Source organism: Acartia tonsa, chromosome 4 (genome assembly GCF_053477335.1).
Source record: "Acartia tonsa isolate MP-2025a chromosome 4, ASM5347733v1, whole genome shotgun sequence".
In the NCBI taxonomy this organism is placed as follows: Eukaryota; Metazoa; Arthropoda; class Copepoda; order Calanoida; family Acartiidae; genus Acartia; species Acartia tonsa.
Genome location: NC_137263.1, coordinates 4,274,637 through 4,292,465, shown reverse-complemented (window position 1 = coordinate 4,292,465; position 17,829 = coordinate 4,274,637). Strand labels below are relative to the sequence as shown.

Genomic DNA, 17,829 nt, shown 5'->3' with positions numbered 1-17,829 from the left:
GAGATAAATAACTATTACTTATTGATTGAACTGTGTTTATAATTTACAAAATTGTTGGCAAACTAATGGAAGATAAAGTGTAGAGTTGCCACAACATGATTGTCAAATTTTTTCATTACAAAATTGAGGCTTCAAAAAAAAAAATAACTTGCAGATAAAAATAAAAAAGTGATAAACTTAGAATTGCAAAATTTTTAAAATAAAAATCTCCTGATTAAGGAGAATAATTGAATGATTTATAAACATCAATAAAGCACTTTGGTTTACTTGATTATACAAAGCAGAATACAAACAGGGCGTCACAAATTTTGTTTTAATTTTTACAAGAAATAATATTTATGGATGGAATAGTCACAAAAAGTGAAAATGAATATAACTTCCAGGGATCTACATGGATAAGACAAAGGCAGATAAATTGATGTTGATACACAAAATTACTCCTTCTGTATGTTACAATGCGAGGTTTAAACGTTTGGACACTAAACATAATAAAACAACCAATTAAAATTCAAAACAAGTCCCCAAAGCTGTAAAGCCAAAAAAGAAGAAAACTTTATCATAAAACTTTGGGGACTAGTGTAATAAACAGCCCATTGTCCCTTCTCTCTCTACAATCCCTTACTCTAATCTAACCTAATAAACGACGGAAAAATACTAATTATTTGTGACACCCTGTAGGCATATATCAATAAATATATACTATGATCACTAATAATTTGTTATTATTTCATAGATCTCTCACATGTTACAGTATGATTGAAATATTACATATTAATCATTTAAAAATAATAAAGCTAAAATTTTAAGCATCAAATAAAAGCAATGCTAATCTAATTATAATACTTTAAGGTTCAAATTTAATAACTAATTCTATTCATTATTCCATTATTTTTGTCAGTATAAGAAAGATATCAGATGAAATTCAGAAAGTAAATGAATAACAGTCCTTTCCTTTTTACTAGGGATGGGCCGGATATCCGGCTGGATACCGGATATCCAGCCGATTTGAAATGCCAGATATACGGTTATCCGGTCGGATATCCGCTAATTTGCCGGACAGATATCCGTCCAGAATCCGGATATCCGGCATTATAAATCAGCCGGATATCCGGTATCCGGCCAAAAAGGCATCCGGCCCAACACTACTTTTTACTAAGTTGTAGCTTCATGTGCGTAGTTCTAACTTCTGTCTAATCAATTGTTGTTGTAGTTGTCTGGTGATTATCAACTTATCATAATAATTTATTTGTATTTAAGGTAAACTGGTTCTGACGGCTCGTATTCCCCTTTCCATATCTTTACCACCTAAAAATATAAATAAGTATTAACAAGGATGACAACATCCATTAAAGCGGTAGGACAAACGAACATTAACACTTGTGCCTCAGAACTGAATAAGCAGAATATAAATGTATGAGTCTAATCTAAATTCTTAGTATTTTTTTTGCAAAACTGCTTAAATACAGGATACTGTTTAAGGACATACTTACATTTTAGGACTTGATTATAGATATCCTTCGCTTATAAAATTATACCTTGATGTAACAGAAGTATTTATATAGATTATTGGATGAAAAGGATTAATCTAAGACATAAAAATTGTTGTTTGAAAGGTCAAAAATCAAAAGGTTACTGGGTTGCTACGCTTCCTAAATCAGACTGTTGTAGAAATCATCATTTAAAGTTTGAAATTGATAGGACAATTCTAACATGTCTAAATTAATAAAAAAGCGAACCGTTACACGAAAAGAGCAAACCGTTACGGACTAAATAATATTACATTTCTAATATGTTTCATTGTAACAGGGTTAAAGGGAGGTGAAACTGTATAAAGTTTCCGAAAAAGAAGGCCAGTAACAATATGTAAACAGTCATGTGAATGACCGGAAAAAGTGTCTTAAAAATTACCCATGTGACGTCATAAAAATGAGGTAGATGAGAGGAGAAGTGGGAAAAAAAACTAAAAAGATATGGACAATCCCTCATTTTTATGACGCCACATGGCTGATTTTTGAGACTTTTTGTCCAGCCACGTCATGTGATATCCAAGTAAAATATAACATACATCTAAATGATTACAAACAAATTTTACTATGGTTGAAAATTTGTTTATATTTGCACAACTATCAAATGCCTGCTTTAAGTCTAACTGTTACTATTGTTGAAATTAGTTTGATAGCCAGGAATTGCCAAGTATTATCTAAATAATTCTACCCAGGGAGCTAAAGGGATAAGATAATGACAGATAAATTGATGTACTTTCCAATGATGATACACAAAATTACTTACTCTTTAGATTACAATTAGTGGTTGAAACGTTTAAGACACTTGATTCAATGATCCAATCAATCAGAATTTACTAAAAGTCTCCAAAGTTGTTGAGCCAACGAATAAGAAAACGCAATTTTAAACTTTGGGGACCAGTATCATAAACAGCCCAGTGTCCCCTTTCTCCCTGAATTATACCGCAGTAAACTGAGAAACACAATTCTAAGATGTCCAATAACAAATATTAAAGAATTTAGAAAATTGATTTTCAAATTTAATATTTAAAATAAATATTTACAATTTGAGAATTAATTAAATTAGAAAGTCAACAAGGATAACAACGTTATTTGAAAGGGGTCCTTTTAAAAGGAATAATAAATGAAGATGTGAAAATTTTAAAATAAGAGAGAGGTTTAAGTGATTGATTAGAAACTTTAAAAGAAACTGAGAAATATATTTGTTAATTGGGAAACACGGTTTATTAAAATGGATCTATTATTTCTTGGATCTTACACTAGATTGTCATGTTTTCTAATAAAGTGTAATTTGTAGCCGGCTAAATTAACGATTTTCTCCCTTTAACCTATCCCCTCACCTCCTACTGGATCAACGAATTGACCAATGAATAACAGGGGAAAATAGCAACCTGAATAAACAATATTTTTTCCCCTGTCATAATATTCTACATCCAAAGAATTATAAAGCCCAAAATGTCACGTGTGACGTCATAAAAATCCATTTCTTTTTTTGGGGTTTCCCTTCTCACTTCTCCTCTCATCCTTCCCTTTTAGACGTATTTTATGACGTCACGCGTGACATTTTAGGCTTTCTCCAAAGAATTGAATATAATTGAAGAGTAGCTTCCCTACCCCACACTATTTACATATAAAATACATTTCCAGATGCATGAAAATTATTAATTCAGTGGGAAGTTACATTCTGTACATTTTAGAAATGTGATTGAATTTCAAGATGAAAAAGTTGAAATGTTTGCAACATTGGCCTGCTATACAATTTAGCTGTCATATACACAAACATACCAAGGATCTAAAGGGATAAGACAATGACCAATACATTGCTATACATCCCCAGTGATGATACACAAAATTATACCTTCTGTAGAGTACATTTAGTAACACTTAACTTAATGAACTAACCAAATTCAAATTCAATAAAAGTCCCCTAAGTTAATATGCGAACGAATAAGAAAACATTATTATATATCTTTGGGGACTAGTGTAATAAACAGCCCATTATCCCCTCTTCCTCCCTGCATACAAATACATGCATAGATATAATAATACAAAGAACACAAAAAGAAATGAAAATAAAAATTCTATCAATTAAATCTAATTGTCCCCTCTCCCTCTCTCTTTGCAAATACATCCTATTATATAAAGTAAAGTAAGCGTTTTTTGTCTGTCCCGATAGATCTCGCTAACCGCTGAACTGATAATGTTCTCCTTTACAATGAAGCTTCTTATAGGTCCTGGGAAGTTTTTAAACTATTTTTTGGGAGGGTTCTACACCCCCCTCCCCCCCAAAAATATTTTTTAAAACTCTTTTGAAACTCAAATTTAAAATGGGATAAGGTCAACTTTTACCCCTCCTACCAGTGCCCCTAGAGGCTTCTAGGGGCGTAGCCGCTAATACATAGATATGATAATACAAAGAACACAAAAAGCATCTAACAAGAAAGGAAAAGATTTTTATCATTTAAATGAGTAAAAAAGAATATTATTATGGATATCAAAGATAAACACAGGACACTTGATTAGATTTATAGACCAAAGAAGAGTTTTAGAAAATAATAGCAGAGTATTATATAAAAAAATTGGGATATTTATTTGTTTTTGAGGGCAGATGACCCAATAAATAAAAAAAAGCTTAAACAACCAATTACAAAACTACACCGAAAAACACAAATAAATATAAGATCTACTGCAGTTCACGGTAAAATATTGCTGGTAACGAATATTGCCAAAAATCTATGAATTTTAAAGGCTGCTAGCTGCCAAATGGCACACTGTTTTAAGCAGAATAAGAAGGCCTACAAATAATCTGGAATAGCCATAAATCAATAATGCATAATTATCTCGCAGTGCAGAGAAATGCGCAAAAAAGGCCTATTTTACGCGTTTTTTCTTTAGTGAAGCTTTCCCTGTGCATAATTGGATCTTGGCTATTCCAAATTATTTGTAGGCCTTCTTATACCGCTTAAAATGGTGTGCGGGTATGATCTGTACGTTCAGCCGTTTGGCAGCTAGCAGCCTTTAAAATTCATATTTAAAGATACTTTACTCTATATATATATGTATGTATGTCAACACACACCGAGTGCTTCAATGAATTTTATATTGACCAACGGCAGAAAGACCTCTAGAGGCACTAAAAGAAACTTCATTACAAAGGAGAACCATATCAGTTCTGCAGTTAACAAGATCCTTCGTCAGAAACAGACACACATACAGAAATCCTCCTACTTTTTAAAAGCGAAGCTTTTCTATAATTAGGGTCGGTCCGTCCGTCCGTCCGAGATAGCTTTTATTCGTTAATTTAGGCATGTTAGAATTGTCCTATCGATTTCAAACTTTGCATGATGATTCCTGTAGTAGTAAGGTACGATTTATAAAACTCTATAATCATTACCAGAATGTCCGTACGTCCATTTTAAACATGTTGATTTTTCTACTTTTTTAACAACAAATTTTTATGGATCTAAGTATCCGTTTGATCTGATTTTTGGTATATTGATTCCTGGGACAACAAAGAACAATATTGTAAGCAAAGCAAATCTATAATCAAGTCCTAAAATGTAAGTATGTCCATAAACATTGTCCTGTGTCAAGCAGGTTTTCAACAAATTTACTTGCAATTTTGTGTTATTGTCCGTTTGTCCTACCGTTTCAGTGCTTCGCTTTTATGGATGTTGTCATCCTTGTTTTATAATGATTACCTTAAAAGTAATTCCAATGATTTAAATGATTACCTTAAAAGTTATTCCAATGATATAAATGATTACCTTAAAAGTAATTCCAATGATATAAATGATTGTAACGATGATGGTGAAGACTCCAAGAATGAAACCAAGACTTGGACCCTGAAATTGAAACAGGTTATAGTGCCTAAAAAAATTAATGACGTCATACAATACAAATGACCAAAGATAGGCCAGTATACATTTTACCATTGGTCCATAACAATGAATACTGGCCTATAATTGGTCATTTTTATTGTATGACGTGATTTTTTTATCAGGCACTATATGCTCCTTCCCTGAAAATTATTATGTATAAGACAAGAAACAATTCAAGATCCAGAAGTAGCGAAACAAAAATTCATAGATGGGTGTTTTAAAAAGTAACATTTATTAAATTGTTAAAATCAAGAATGTAAAACTTTTGGAGAAAAAAATCACAAAACCTTTATAACGTATTTTTTTCTTAATATTTGCAATTTGTAGCATGTCTGACAGACCAATGGACAAAGGAAATTACATACTTGATGCTAACTGGCAAAGAAAATTTTCACAAATAAAACAACCGTCTATCTTGAATAGCGACTTAAAAATCACATTTCCTCCATCGCGTTAAAGTCTGACTCACGGACTGAAAGATAAAGTAAATTTTGGAGTAGCGTCGCTACTAAAATAAAGAAAAGTTTCTTAGATGTGACCTTAATATTAATTTGTTTTTTTTGTTTTGTTTGGTCAAAAGTCTTTTTATATTAAATCATTATTAGAATATATTTAGGAATCTTTGCTTAAAACTTCATGAAATCTTCTTGACCGAAATGTATCCTAAGAATACTTTATTTGAAAATAAAAGGTTTGTTATAAGTTTTACGGTTTTTGGAGAATACAAAATTATTGTATATAAAACCAAAATCATCAAAATTGGAAATTCAATATTGCTAAATTAATTTTTAGCATAATAATCAAGGATATAGTGATAGGACAATGGGAAACCAGATTTATCTAGAAAAAATAACATCAATTAAGCTACTGCAAGAAATTCAGCTAGTCCCCAAAGTCTTAAAAATTAGCCAAAATTGTTGTTTTTGGTACCAAAAGTCCAAGACATCTAAAAGCATTAATTTTATAACCATTGTGCCATCCCTATATCCTTCATGATAACCATCGGAATATGTGGTATTATTAAACTGAAAAAAATTTTGACAACAATTTGTCAATCTAGTTTTTTTCATACCTCATTAAATACTATCGGCTTCACCTCCAGCCTCTAGGGGCTTTGCCCCAATAGGTGATCAAAAAATTAAGGTGAAATTCGTAAAAGGACCAGGAAATCTTCAGCAAAAAAAAGGACCAGCGAAATCTTCTGCAAAAAAAAGACCAAAGAAATCTTCGGCAAAAAAAAGGGGGGGGGGATTGTTTTTTTGGGGGTTGGGGGTGTCCCACCCCCCAAGAAAATAGCCTAAAATCACCACATGTATATACCCTGAATAGTAGAATCCAATCGGTTCAGTGGTTATCGAGATCTTAAGCTTCAGACGGACGGACAGACGGATAGACATCATTCTACTTTGTATTATAGATTAATATGCTTGAATTGATATTAAAAAAGAATAAAACAAAAGTAACTATTTCCAATGATAGGATGGAGACAAAATAGTTTTCTTCAGATGTCATACCCCTATCCCAGAAAAATTTTAACTAAACTCCTTGATCAGCAATATTAGTAAAGAGAGTTACTTCATTCTAAATATAATTATACAACCACCATTTTTAAAAGCGAAGCTTTTCTATAATTAGGGTCGGTCCGTCCATCCGTACGTCCGTCACAAACGGATAGCTTTTTTAGTTAATTTAGGCATGTTAGAATTGTATACAACCAGAATTTTTTAATGAAAGGATAACAACATCCACAAAAGCGACGTACTGAAATATTAGAACAAACAAAAATTAACACTTGTAGAGTTTAGAACTGATTCATGAATAAGCATAATATAAATATATAAGTTTGAACAAAATTTTGGGTAAAATTGTTCAAAACTGCTTGAATACAGGATACTGTTTAAGGATTATAAAGAATCTTTGCTTATAACAATGTACTATATTGTCCTAGGAATCAGTATATGTAAAAAATGAGATGAATAGAATAATTTTGCGCTTTCTAAATTGTACCTGCACTGTTTTAGGAATCATCATGCAAAGTTTGAAATTGATAGAACAATTATAACGTGTCTAAATTAACGAAAGAGCTAACAGTAATGAATGGACCGACCCTAATTATAGAATTATTTAATATTTCTAAGTAGATTTTTAGATTATTTAAAAAATTGTAAATTCTAATTATAAAATATATATTTTCTTTAATTTGTTAAACTGTAGTAATTAAAAAAACGGTTGATTAAAAATTTAAGCCACAATAAACATAAATGTAATAAGTTACAATTTTATTGGACAAAATTTTTGTTGTTTTTTTAAACAAAAAAATATCCAATTTTACCTGCGGTTCTCCATCCTCGTATGGAGGTGCTGTGCCCATTTCTGGAGACACACTACTGGAGAACAAGGATGAGATGCTAGCATCCTTCACCACCCCACCAATGCTGTCCTCATCCTGTGCGGTCACACCATGGCCCAGCAGCACACTGCTGTACAGCAGGAGGAGTGGCAAGGAAGAGAGTTGTCTAAGGAGGCGAGCATCACACATTTCTGACCAGATCTTGGGCCACATCTAAAATTAAATAAGTTTATATGGATTTATGCTGTCCTTGACACTCTAACGTCAGGTCCAACAACCTAGGATAACTCTAGGGGGCAAATTTCTCCCTTTCTGTCAAAACAATCGAGGTCGTAACATCCATCAGACAACCAACTCGTTGATTGCACGACCTTTGTATTAGAAGTCCAAACTGTGCATGGAAGTGAGTTGCGCCTGTTTTTTGGCCAAGACATTCTCACTACTATAACAATAAATGTCGCGCACTTTAATAAAATGCAGTAGCAACAATTTTAACGTCTTTAGTTTTGACCGAGTGTTAAGCCGAGATTCGAACCTATCACTTCTCTGACGACGTTCGGAAGCGCTACGTGTTGAGCCACGGTCACAGGTCTAGTAAGTTATGTACGGTTGCGCCCCTAGTATCTTAAGGATATGTATTGAAAGTGGTATAAGCATAGCCGAACACCACTCTTGGACTAATGATAAGCTTCACTGAAATTAAAAACTTAATCGGTTCAAAAACAAACATTACTACTTTATATTACAAAGGGCTTTTGCATATTTAAATACAATTAATTTTTGTAATCAATTCCTGGAGTTAAAAAAGTGACATATTTGTTGCATTAAATCTTTAATTTTTCACAATCATTTATAATAAAAATCACAAAACTAATAAAAAAAAATGTTATCTATACTCAGGTCCCGCGTGTCAGCAACGACTAATCTCAAAATTTAAACCAATTTGGGTGCTTTGAAATTTTTAAAAAGAGTTATTGCCATATTTGGGTCGGGTTTTAACTTTCACCTGATTTTTTAAATTGTAAATTGCTGATTCTCTGCGGCTTATACGCGCCTGACCTGCGGCTGCCAAACCCTGCTTGTTTTATTTCCATATTGAACGAGTAAGACCTCTGTCAACAAGAAAAAGTAATAGTTATTTCTCGCATCGTATTATAAACGGCTTTCCGCGGATATAGAATGTACAATTATAAGATTAAAATCAGTTTTTTTAGCCCCGAGATGCCGAAAGCACGGGCTAAGAAAAACTGGTTTTAATCTTATCACTGTACATTTTTATATTCGTAGAAAGCTTGATATAATACGATGCTAGACATAGTTTTTTCGTATGGATGAGAACCGGTTCCTATCCACCGGATTCGAATGAATACGAGAAAAAATCTTACTTTCATTATCAGTGCTGTGTATTGTATATCTACTACTGCTTTATATTTATTTACCCAACAAAGCCAATGCGACAGTGCATAAAATTAGCTTTTACAAAGAACAATGTTGATAGCATAGGGGCGTAATTATATTTTCCCGGGGGGGGGGGCCCGGGGGGGGGGGTAATTTTGTTCACCTTTACTTATTTTGTTCTTAAAAGCATAGTATGAAATAAGGAATTCTTTTTAACACTTGAAAGATATTACACCTACTCAATGTAAAATAATAGTTATTTTTCGCATTGTATTAAAGACACCTTACCGTGGAAATTTAAAAAAAAATAAGATTAAATCTAGTTTTGCTAGCCTCGAAGGGCCGAAGACCTGGGCTTACAAAACGAAGTGAACTATGGCGTAGTTTTAGAAAGGGCTGAGAAAACCTTATCTACACCCTGTGTGGCTTCATAGATGGATAGACCGACATAAACATAGACGGACAAAGTAGGTTTCATAGTAGGTTTGCTAATAAAAAAACTCAGATCGTATGTTTATGTTACCCAGAGATCTAAAGGGATAAATTGATATACTTCCCCAATGATGATATATTTAAAACAATTTACTCCTCTGTGGATTACAATTCGTCGTTGAAACTTTTGGACACCTAACCCAATAAATCAACCAATTAAAATTCAATGAAAGTCCCCAAAGATGTTGAGCCTACGAATAAGAAATCGTTTTTCAAAAACTTTGGGGACAAGTGTAACAAACGGTCCAATGTCCCCTCCCTCCCTGATTTCACCAGGTTAATTATTTCTTGGTTAAATTTACAGTTGAACTTGGTTATGTAATTTAATTAGTTTTGCAGATATTTGAATTATGAAATTTGATATCATTCCAAAATTCATATTTTCATTTATTTTCAAAGTAACAAGAATTACAGGTACTTGGAGAAACGCAGGAGTGACAAACGACGGAGTGGACAAACGTAAGAGTGGATACTTAACTATACCAAACATATTTTAAACCACCTTGTAGGTTAACGGGTGGTTTATTTGTGTTGTATTTTTGACATCTTGCGTTTGTTCAACCCGACGTTTGCCACTCCTGCGTTTGTTCTGCAACCTAATTACATATACATGAAGTATTAAAGGGTTGCTATTCATCTATAATATACGAGATATTTTGTTACAGGAAACAGACGTTTCCTTCATATATTATATGGACTACAAACAAAACGCTTATTTTAGGATCTTGGACAAAGTAGCCTCGGCCCCATGGCTGCAGCGCTCGGCCCCCTGGCCTGCCTAGCCGCGGGCGCCCGGCCCCCTTGCCTATAACCTAATTTAACCCAACCTAAAAAATTGCAAAAACAATGTTAAAAATTGTAAAAACAATATTAAAACCACTTTTTGTAAAATCCACGAAATTCTAAACCATCTATGTATTTTAACAGTTGAAGATATTTATCTTAAATAAATGTCCTGAGGATAACATAGGTTAGGTTAGGTTATAGGCTAGGGGGCAGAGCGCTGCGGCCATGACCTTTATTAACAGTGGAGACTACTTTCCTTAGGAGGCTCTTTTTCTTAAGTAAATTTCCCGAGGCTACTTTGTCCGGGTGCTACTTTGTCCGAGGCTACTTTGTCCAAGATCCTTATTTTAAGCTTATTGTAGACTAGGTTAGGTTAGATAACAATTTTAGAAAAGCCTCGCAGAGGTGGGACCCAACATGGTTTAATACTCCAGAAGATTTTTTCGAACCCGGTATTAGTGTCTTAGAAATTATCTTAGTGACGTAAAAAAAATAGGATGTGTCGATACTACTAGGATTTTTAAGAATTGTTAATATAGGCCTGAAATCAAGGTTTTTTGTGCTTTTAAAAAATACTAAAAATATTTCTAAAAATTCTACATTATTTTTGCTCACTTTTAAAAAACAAAATCAACTTTTTTTTATTTTTTTTATAAAATTATCTTTCAAAATTGAAATAAGATCTATCATCTGATATTGTACTTCTTACATAACTCAAGAGTTGACTTACAATGTGTAAATATTTTATAGATTATTTAGCAAAATAATAAAAAAACTATATGTAATTTCGTGATTAATAATTGGCTTAATCTTACATTAAACATTGAATGATTTTAAATAATTTTCAAATATTTGCTTTTATAATTATACTTATTGTATAAACATCTCATAAGTTAGCGCAAAATGCTATATATTTTATCACATATGAGCTATTTTTTAAGCCAGCTTTTTAGTCAAAATTTCAAACCAATAACAATTAAATCAAAAGATATTAGGTTAAAACTATATATAAACGAGAGTAAAGAAATAAGATATTGCTATCAACAACAACAAAAAAGGGTTTTGTCTAGTTTTTGGTAAAAATAACGCATAATTATCATTTTAAATTAAAGCTATCTTTTCAAGATTACATCTATAAATTCGTCTGTATTTTATAACTTATAACTGTTACCATGAAGAATCAATTGATTTTCCATAATAATTTTATTTCTATATTAAATTTAGAGACAGCTAATTTTTCTTTAAATATAATGAGATGTTTATCAGAAATTTTTAATTAAGCATAATAATGTATATATAAAAAAGACAATTACGAATAAAAACAAAACAATCAATTATTAGATTATTTATATCAATAATTTTAACGGAATTTGAACGTAATTGTTAAAAAAGCTAGCTTAAACAGTTTTGCCATTAAAAAATAACCTTCTTTATGAATAATGGTACATTCTAACAAGGGTAATGATATCCAGTAGAGCAACATATTTAACAAATATGTCTTTAAATAATCAGTCTATTTAACAAATATCTTTTTAAAATGCATAAGTTATATTACCTCTCACAAGATTGTTTAGTCCTTTGACACTGTACATAATTATTATTTGATTGATCTATCCTTAATTTTTATTCATATTCAATTTTATTGTTTGTATATAAATATTTAATACCTGTATTTTAATACGGTTATTATTTTTTTGCTATGTTTTTATAAAATAAATATCTAAGCAAATGTTACCAATTCTTATAATTATCTGGAATTGAAAAGAATTACTTTCATTCGGTTGCTAAAAAGAGGAGAAAAAGAAATGTATTGAGTCAGATAGTAGCCTTAACCTGTACAGCTTTACATTTATTTCATAGATAAATTGAAATTGAAATTAGATAAAATTATTAATTGATTTTAGATTATTAAACAAGACATGTTAGAATTATCCTATCAATTTCAAACTCTTCATGATGATTCCTATGACAGTTAGGTATAATTTAGAAAGCAACTCTATCATTGTTAACAGAAAGTCAGTACGTCCATTTAAAACATGCTTTGTGTGTTTTTTGGCTGCTATTGAAGAAAGACAACTGAAATTTTAAGTGAAAAGGTCTTTTAAGAGGTGTTTTAATGTATTTTTTTTTACAGTAGCTTTTGATGGATTATTTTAGGTTAGGTTAGGTGATTGCCCTGCAGGGTTAGGAAAATGGCCCCGCATGGATAGAGCCCCCCCCCCCCCGCAGTGGCTAGAAATAGGATAAAATCTACTGTGAAAATACCAAGAAACGTCCCTTAAGAGGCATTGTCATGAAAGGGACTATACCCAAGATATATGTGCATCTACTTAACGACTTCCAAAATTTGAGGGTGCCCTCAAGTAATCACCCCTTCCCCCCCCCCTGCATCTACTCTATACATTATTTTGTCTGTCTGACTGTCGGTCATGCTTAAAAAACCTTATTGTTGGAGAAATGTTATTTTCACGACTGCTTTTTTAGATAGCCAGCTGTAAGTTTTAGTCAAGATACCTTATATTTATACAGATCTGCTCCATATATTTATTGTCTGTCTGTCTGACAGATATACTTAAAAGGACAATTTAGTTTTAAAAGAAAAAAATTTAAAAAATGTTGGTGGTTTTTTTTCTAAGCGCGTGAGGGTGCAGGTACCCTATCCTAAAATAGTTATAAACCTTCCCATGACCTATGACCTATGTCCCTGCAAAGGAGAAGCATATTAGTTAGGAAGATCCTTCCATATAAATAGACACACACACACAAACATTCTTTTACTTTGATATAAGGATTAGCATTTTGTTACTGTATCCTATTACTAGCGGCTACGCCTTAGAGGCCTCTTGGGGCACTTGAGGAGGAGAGAGTCCAATTTAATAAACCAATTTATTTTTCTAGATTTTGAAAGGAAAAGACAAACAAACAAACAAAGAGACTTTATTATATCCTATTATATAAATTAGTAAGCTAAGCTTTTTTTGACTGTAGCAACGGATCTTGTTAACCGCTGAACCTAAAGGGTTCTTCTTTACAGTGAAGCTTATTATAGGTATAGAGAAGTTTATAACTATTTAGGAAGAGGGCTCTCCACTCTCCAAAAAAAATAACACCTAGAAAAAAAGTACCATCTCCGCAATTTTACTTTTTTGTTTTAAAACTTAAATTGAAAATTGGAAGAATGAACTTTCCCCCTTACCACCCTAAAAGCTTCCAGTGATGTTACTGCTAGTGATAATATATTATAGTTTATATCAACATAATATGCGGATTTTAAGAAAAATTTAATCAAATATGCGGACTTTTTTCAACCTTTTTTTGACAACATTTATTAGACATATTAGAATTATACTATTGATTTCAAATTTTGCACGGAAGTATGTCCTTTTACTGTATGCTATATTTACGCAATTTTGCAACAAATTTATGTGCAATTTCATTTAGACTTCAAAATTAATATTCTGCTTATTAAGTTCTGACACTCTAGCTATTGTGCGTTTGTTCTACCTTCTGATTTTTGTGCTTCGTTTTTATGGATGTTGTCATCCTTGTCTAGAAAATACAAATTAATTAATCTATGGTAGAAAGTACAGAGAGTATAAATTATTTCCTACATTTTCTTTATCAATTATCAATTATCAATCACCTCTATTATCCATCTCTTTTTTAGGGGTTACCTTTCCCACCTCCCCTCTAATCCCTCGTTTTTAGTTACGTCACTAAGATAATTTCTAAGACACTAATACCGGGTTCATTTTTTCTCAAAAATAAGATTTAATGGAGTTGAGGTTTGGTGGTCCATTTATTGGTTTAAAGAAAAACATGAAGTAATCGTCATTCAATGTTTAATTGTCTAGAACTGAAATATGAACTATTAGAATATTTGCTTTTAAGAGCTAAAAAATAAAAAAAACTTTTGTGCAAATTATTTTATATGTTTTATTACTGATTTTGTCAGCTTTTTTATTGCTGTGCAAAATATTTCTTGTAAAGATATGTCAGTTATGGTCACTTTATAAAATGCCAAATAGTCGACATAAATCATGGAAACTCTATTTCTATATCTTTCTTATAATAAAGTAATAGGATTCTTTGTCTGTAGATTAAGATTTGATAACTACGAAACAGATTGAGTTTATATGTTTCTGGGTGGTTTTAGGCTATTTAACTCTTATATCTATGTTTGTTATTAGACTATTTTTTATAATTTTCTTTCTCCGTCCGTCGAATACATTGGTCTTAGATGCTAGAAGTACAGCCGCTTTTAACAATACTTTGATGTTTAAAAGGGGTAAAACCTTTATTATTGAGAAAGAAGAATTTGTTTTACAAACTCTAATTGTAAAATAAGTCAGGAAATAAATCAATTAGAATAATATCATCTGTAATTGCGTAACATTTTTACAAATCTAAAGTGATTTTCATTTTTTTCCAGCAATTTTACAATTATGGGTCTGTCCGTAAGTCACTTCTTAATATTAACCACAGAACCATAGAAAAAATTTGTAGAGGGACAAGTGGGAAAGAAAACCCCTAAAAAAGAGGTGGATAATCCCTCATTTTTGTACGTCACATGTCTGATTTTGTCCATCACTTTGTTCCTCTACCAAAATTTTAAAGGCAAAAATTGTTAGCAAAAATATTAAACACCTAATTATGGACAATATTGTTCTTGTTAAAAAATGTACTTTTAAGTAAATGCGTACAGAATGTTTGACTAAAAATCACTATCAATCTTTTTAAATGAACTAATATTTTTTTGCAATGGTTGAGTTATGCAAAGTATTATGGTATGCGATTTTGCAGTGAGCAGTGCAGTGCAAAATATCTTAAAGTGAAGCTAGTGAAGGAGGGAGGGCTCATTGGACTATTTTTACACTAATCGTTGGCTTAACAACTTAAGAGACTTTTTATTGAACTTATTATTTGATTGTCCAATCGTTTCAACTGCTAATTGTAATCTACAGCAGGGATATTTTGTACATCATTATTGGAGGTGACATAAATTTATCGGCCATTGTATTATGCCTTTAGATCCCCGGTAGCAAGTGAATTTAGCACTGATCTTAACCTTTCATGCCTATGTATCACATTTCTGTCAATCCTCTTATATAAAGTAAAAAGATTTTGTCTGAAGTTTAAAATTTCAACGACTCAAAGTGTGTTTGTAAGGGGGGGGGGTCGAATTCATCGCTTCACCTATCTCAAGTACCATTGCCCCTAGAGGCATCTAGGGTCGCAACCAACAGTATAGTATAAATAAAGGGAAAAAATTTTATTTTACAAAAGTTTTAATGTCAAATGCTTTGTTTAGTTTAGGGTGTCATTTATAAACCAAGTTTTATCAATTCCAATAAAAGCTTCTAGTAACTTAGATATTAATGAATTCAGTTTACCATCAATGTTTAAAGATCTATTGATGATTAAAACCTACTTTAATTTTATAAATAAAGTTTATAAAGTAAAAAAAGCCAGAAAAAAATTAGGTAGTTTATTCTCTTAGAAGTTATAATTAATTTAATAAAACAGTTAGATGGCTTTATTGATAAAATATTGTACGAAAGAGAAAAATCTAACCGCGGATACGTTAATGAAAAATATAGGGTTTATTCTTTAGAATCCTTTGTCAAAATGTACTTCAAGGATAAAGCTTCAAATTTTTACTATAGCATTTATTGTACACTTGTAAAGAAAACTTTATAATGCCATGCTCGATTAAATCTAAAAGTTACCTGACCTAAAGTCTGCAAAATTGCCACCAATTTCATCCAATGTATTCTGTACGCAAACTTTTCTGCAATCCTTGGTCACTTTCGCAACTCTGCGCCTCGTGCAAATTTTAAATACATTTCTCAATGAATACTACTTAAGCTTTGGTTGTAAAAAAAATCCACGTAAAACTGTTGTTTATGCACTTAATTTAATGCATTTTTTAACCTTTTTATCAACACAAATTCTATTTTTATTTTATTTCTGAAAGTTTGTTATGATGATTCAACAGTCTGGTGGTAACTTTTGCTAGAGTAAGTGAGGACTGCATGATATTGAGCACACACACACACACACACACACACACACACACACACACACACCACACACACAGAAGTAGCACCGGGTTTACATTTAACCATCCGATTACCGCGCCTCTCCACTCCTATAGAGTCCTGTATACTATACAGTAGTGTGTACTTCCCTCACAGCTGCAGGGATAAGACAATGGCCGATAAATTGATGTACATCCCCCCCAAGGATGTACGCAAAATTACCCCATCTGTAGATTATCTGTAGTGGTTGAAACATTTGGACACTCAACTTAATGAAACAAATTATCAAAAGTCAAATAAAAGTCTCCAAAGTTATTAAGGCAACGTATAAGAAAACATTATTATAAAACTTTGGGGACTAGTATAATTAGCAGCCCAAAGTCCTCTTCTTCCCTGATACTCCCCAAAGCTTCAGGGATACGACAATGGACAATGAATTTGTATTTGCCTTTATTATTGTATGAAATCCTGTTTTTAGTGGATGTTAAATAGTCAGGTTGAAATGGTTGTGGATTAATTTAACAATCAATATGAAATCTCTCCTTAAGGGATTATCATTTGCACTTATTACTTACATAAAAAAAATATTAGTTAAAAATATTGGAAGATTAAGTTTAAGGTTTTTTTAAAGGATATATTTCCCTGACATCATTATGCAGAGAGGGTCCGACACAACTATGTTCATTGAGGAATATATAATTTCTTGCTTGTTTATTATACTATGTACTTTAAATATACATACCTATACACATCAAATTCGTAGATTATTAGTAAATTTTTTGGGGGATTTTCTTTATTTTGATAAATTTGTAAAGCCATGATAAGGCCTTGCTTGAGGCTAATAGGCCTGAAATGGGATAAGAATATTCCCCTTTGGTATAAAATACTGCATAACCTGGGCCTAAATACCAACATAACAAAACCAATGAGGTCCTGTAGTGGTCCCGAGCCAGGGAGAGGGTGGATGGTTGGGGGGTGGATAATAAGTAGCCAAAAAGGAAAAAAAACAAGAGAGGGGGGGAAGTTAAAAGGAAGAGTTAGATTAATGTTCACTTACAATTATTCGGAGAAAAAGAGGGTAAGATAAAGAGAGAGAGAGAGAGAGAGAGAGAGAGAGAGAGAGAGAGAGAGAGAGAGAGAGAGAGAGAGAGAGAGAGAGAGAGAGAGAGAGAGAGAGAGAAATGATGGTTTTGAAAAGACAGAAATTACAATGAGGGGGAATGGGGTATCATCAATGCAGTCCCTAAGCCAAGAGGATTAACAAAAGATTCACGTTTAAAGTGTGTAAGAATGAGAGAAGGTTTAATATTTTGAGGGGGGGGGAGGATGGAGGCTTGATGAGCCCCCCTACTCATTTA

The 17,829-nt window shown here is 32.1% G+C and overlaps 1 protein-coding gene across 2 annotated transcripts; it reads right to left on the bottom strand.

The window, feature by feature from the left end:
* Positions 1–1,146: 1,146 nt before the first annotated feature.
* LOC145315730 (uncharacterized) lies at positions 1,147–16,470 on the bottom strand. Of its 2 annotated transcripts, none has more exons than XM_080155765.1 (4): positions 16,165–16,470; positions 7,737–7,967; positions 5,291–5,368; positions 1,147–1,305 (listed from the first exon to the last, which is right to left on the bottom strand). In XM_080155765.1, exons 2-4 carry the CDS (start codon positions 7,965–7,967, stop codon positions 1,243–1,245), a joined length of 372 nt encoding a protein of 123 aa, XP_080011891.1. In that variant the 5' UTR covers positions 16,165–16,470; the 3' UTR covers positions 1,147–1,242. The 2 variants fall into 2 exon arrangements, with proteins under 2 accessions (XP_080011891.1, XP_080011890.1); XM_080155764.1 differs by having other exon boundaries at positions 16,160–16,444.
* Positions 16,471–17,829: the final 1,359 nt, after the last annotated feature.

What these genes read in the sequence shown, in the direction of transcription:
- LOC145315730 (XM_080155764.1), bottom strand. Translation starts at nt 16,195, where the DNA reads ATGAAATTGGTGGCAATTTTGCAGACTTTAGGTCAG. An exon ending in TTTTGCAGACTTTAGGTCAG is followed by an intron (nt 7,968 to 16,159) that starts GTAACTTTTAGA and finishes ATTTAATTTTAG; the next exon opens with ATGTGGCCCAAGATCTGGTC. An exon ending in ACGAGGATGGAGAACCGCAG is followed by an intron (nt 5,369 to 7,736) that starts GTAAAATTGGAT and finishes TTTCAATTTCAG; the next exon opens with GGTCCAAGTCTTGGTTTCAT.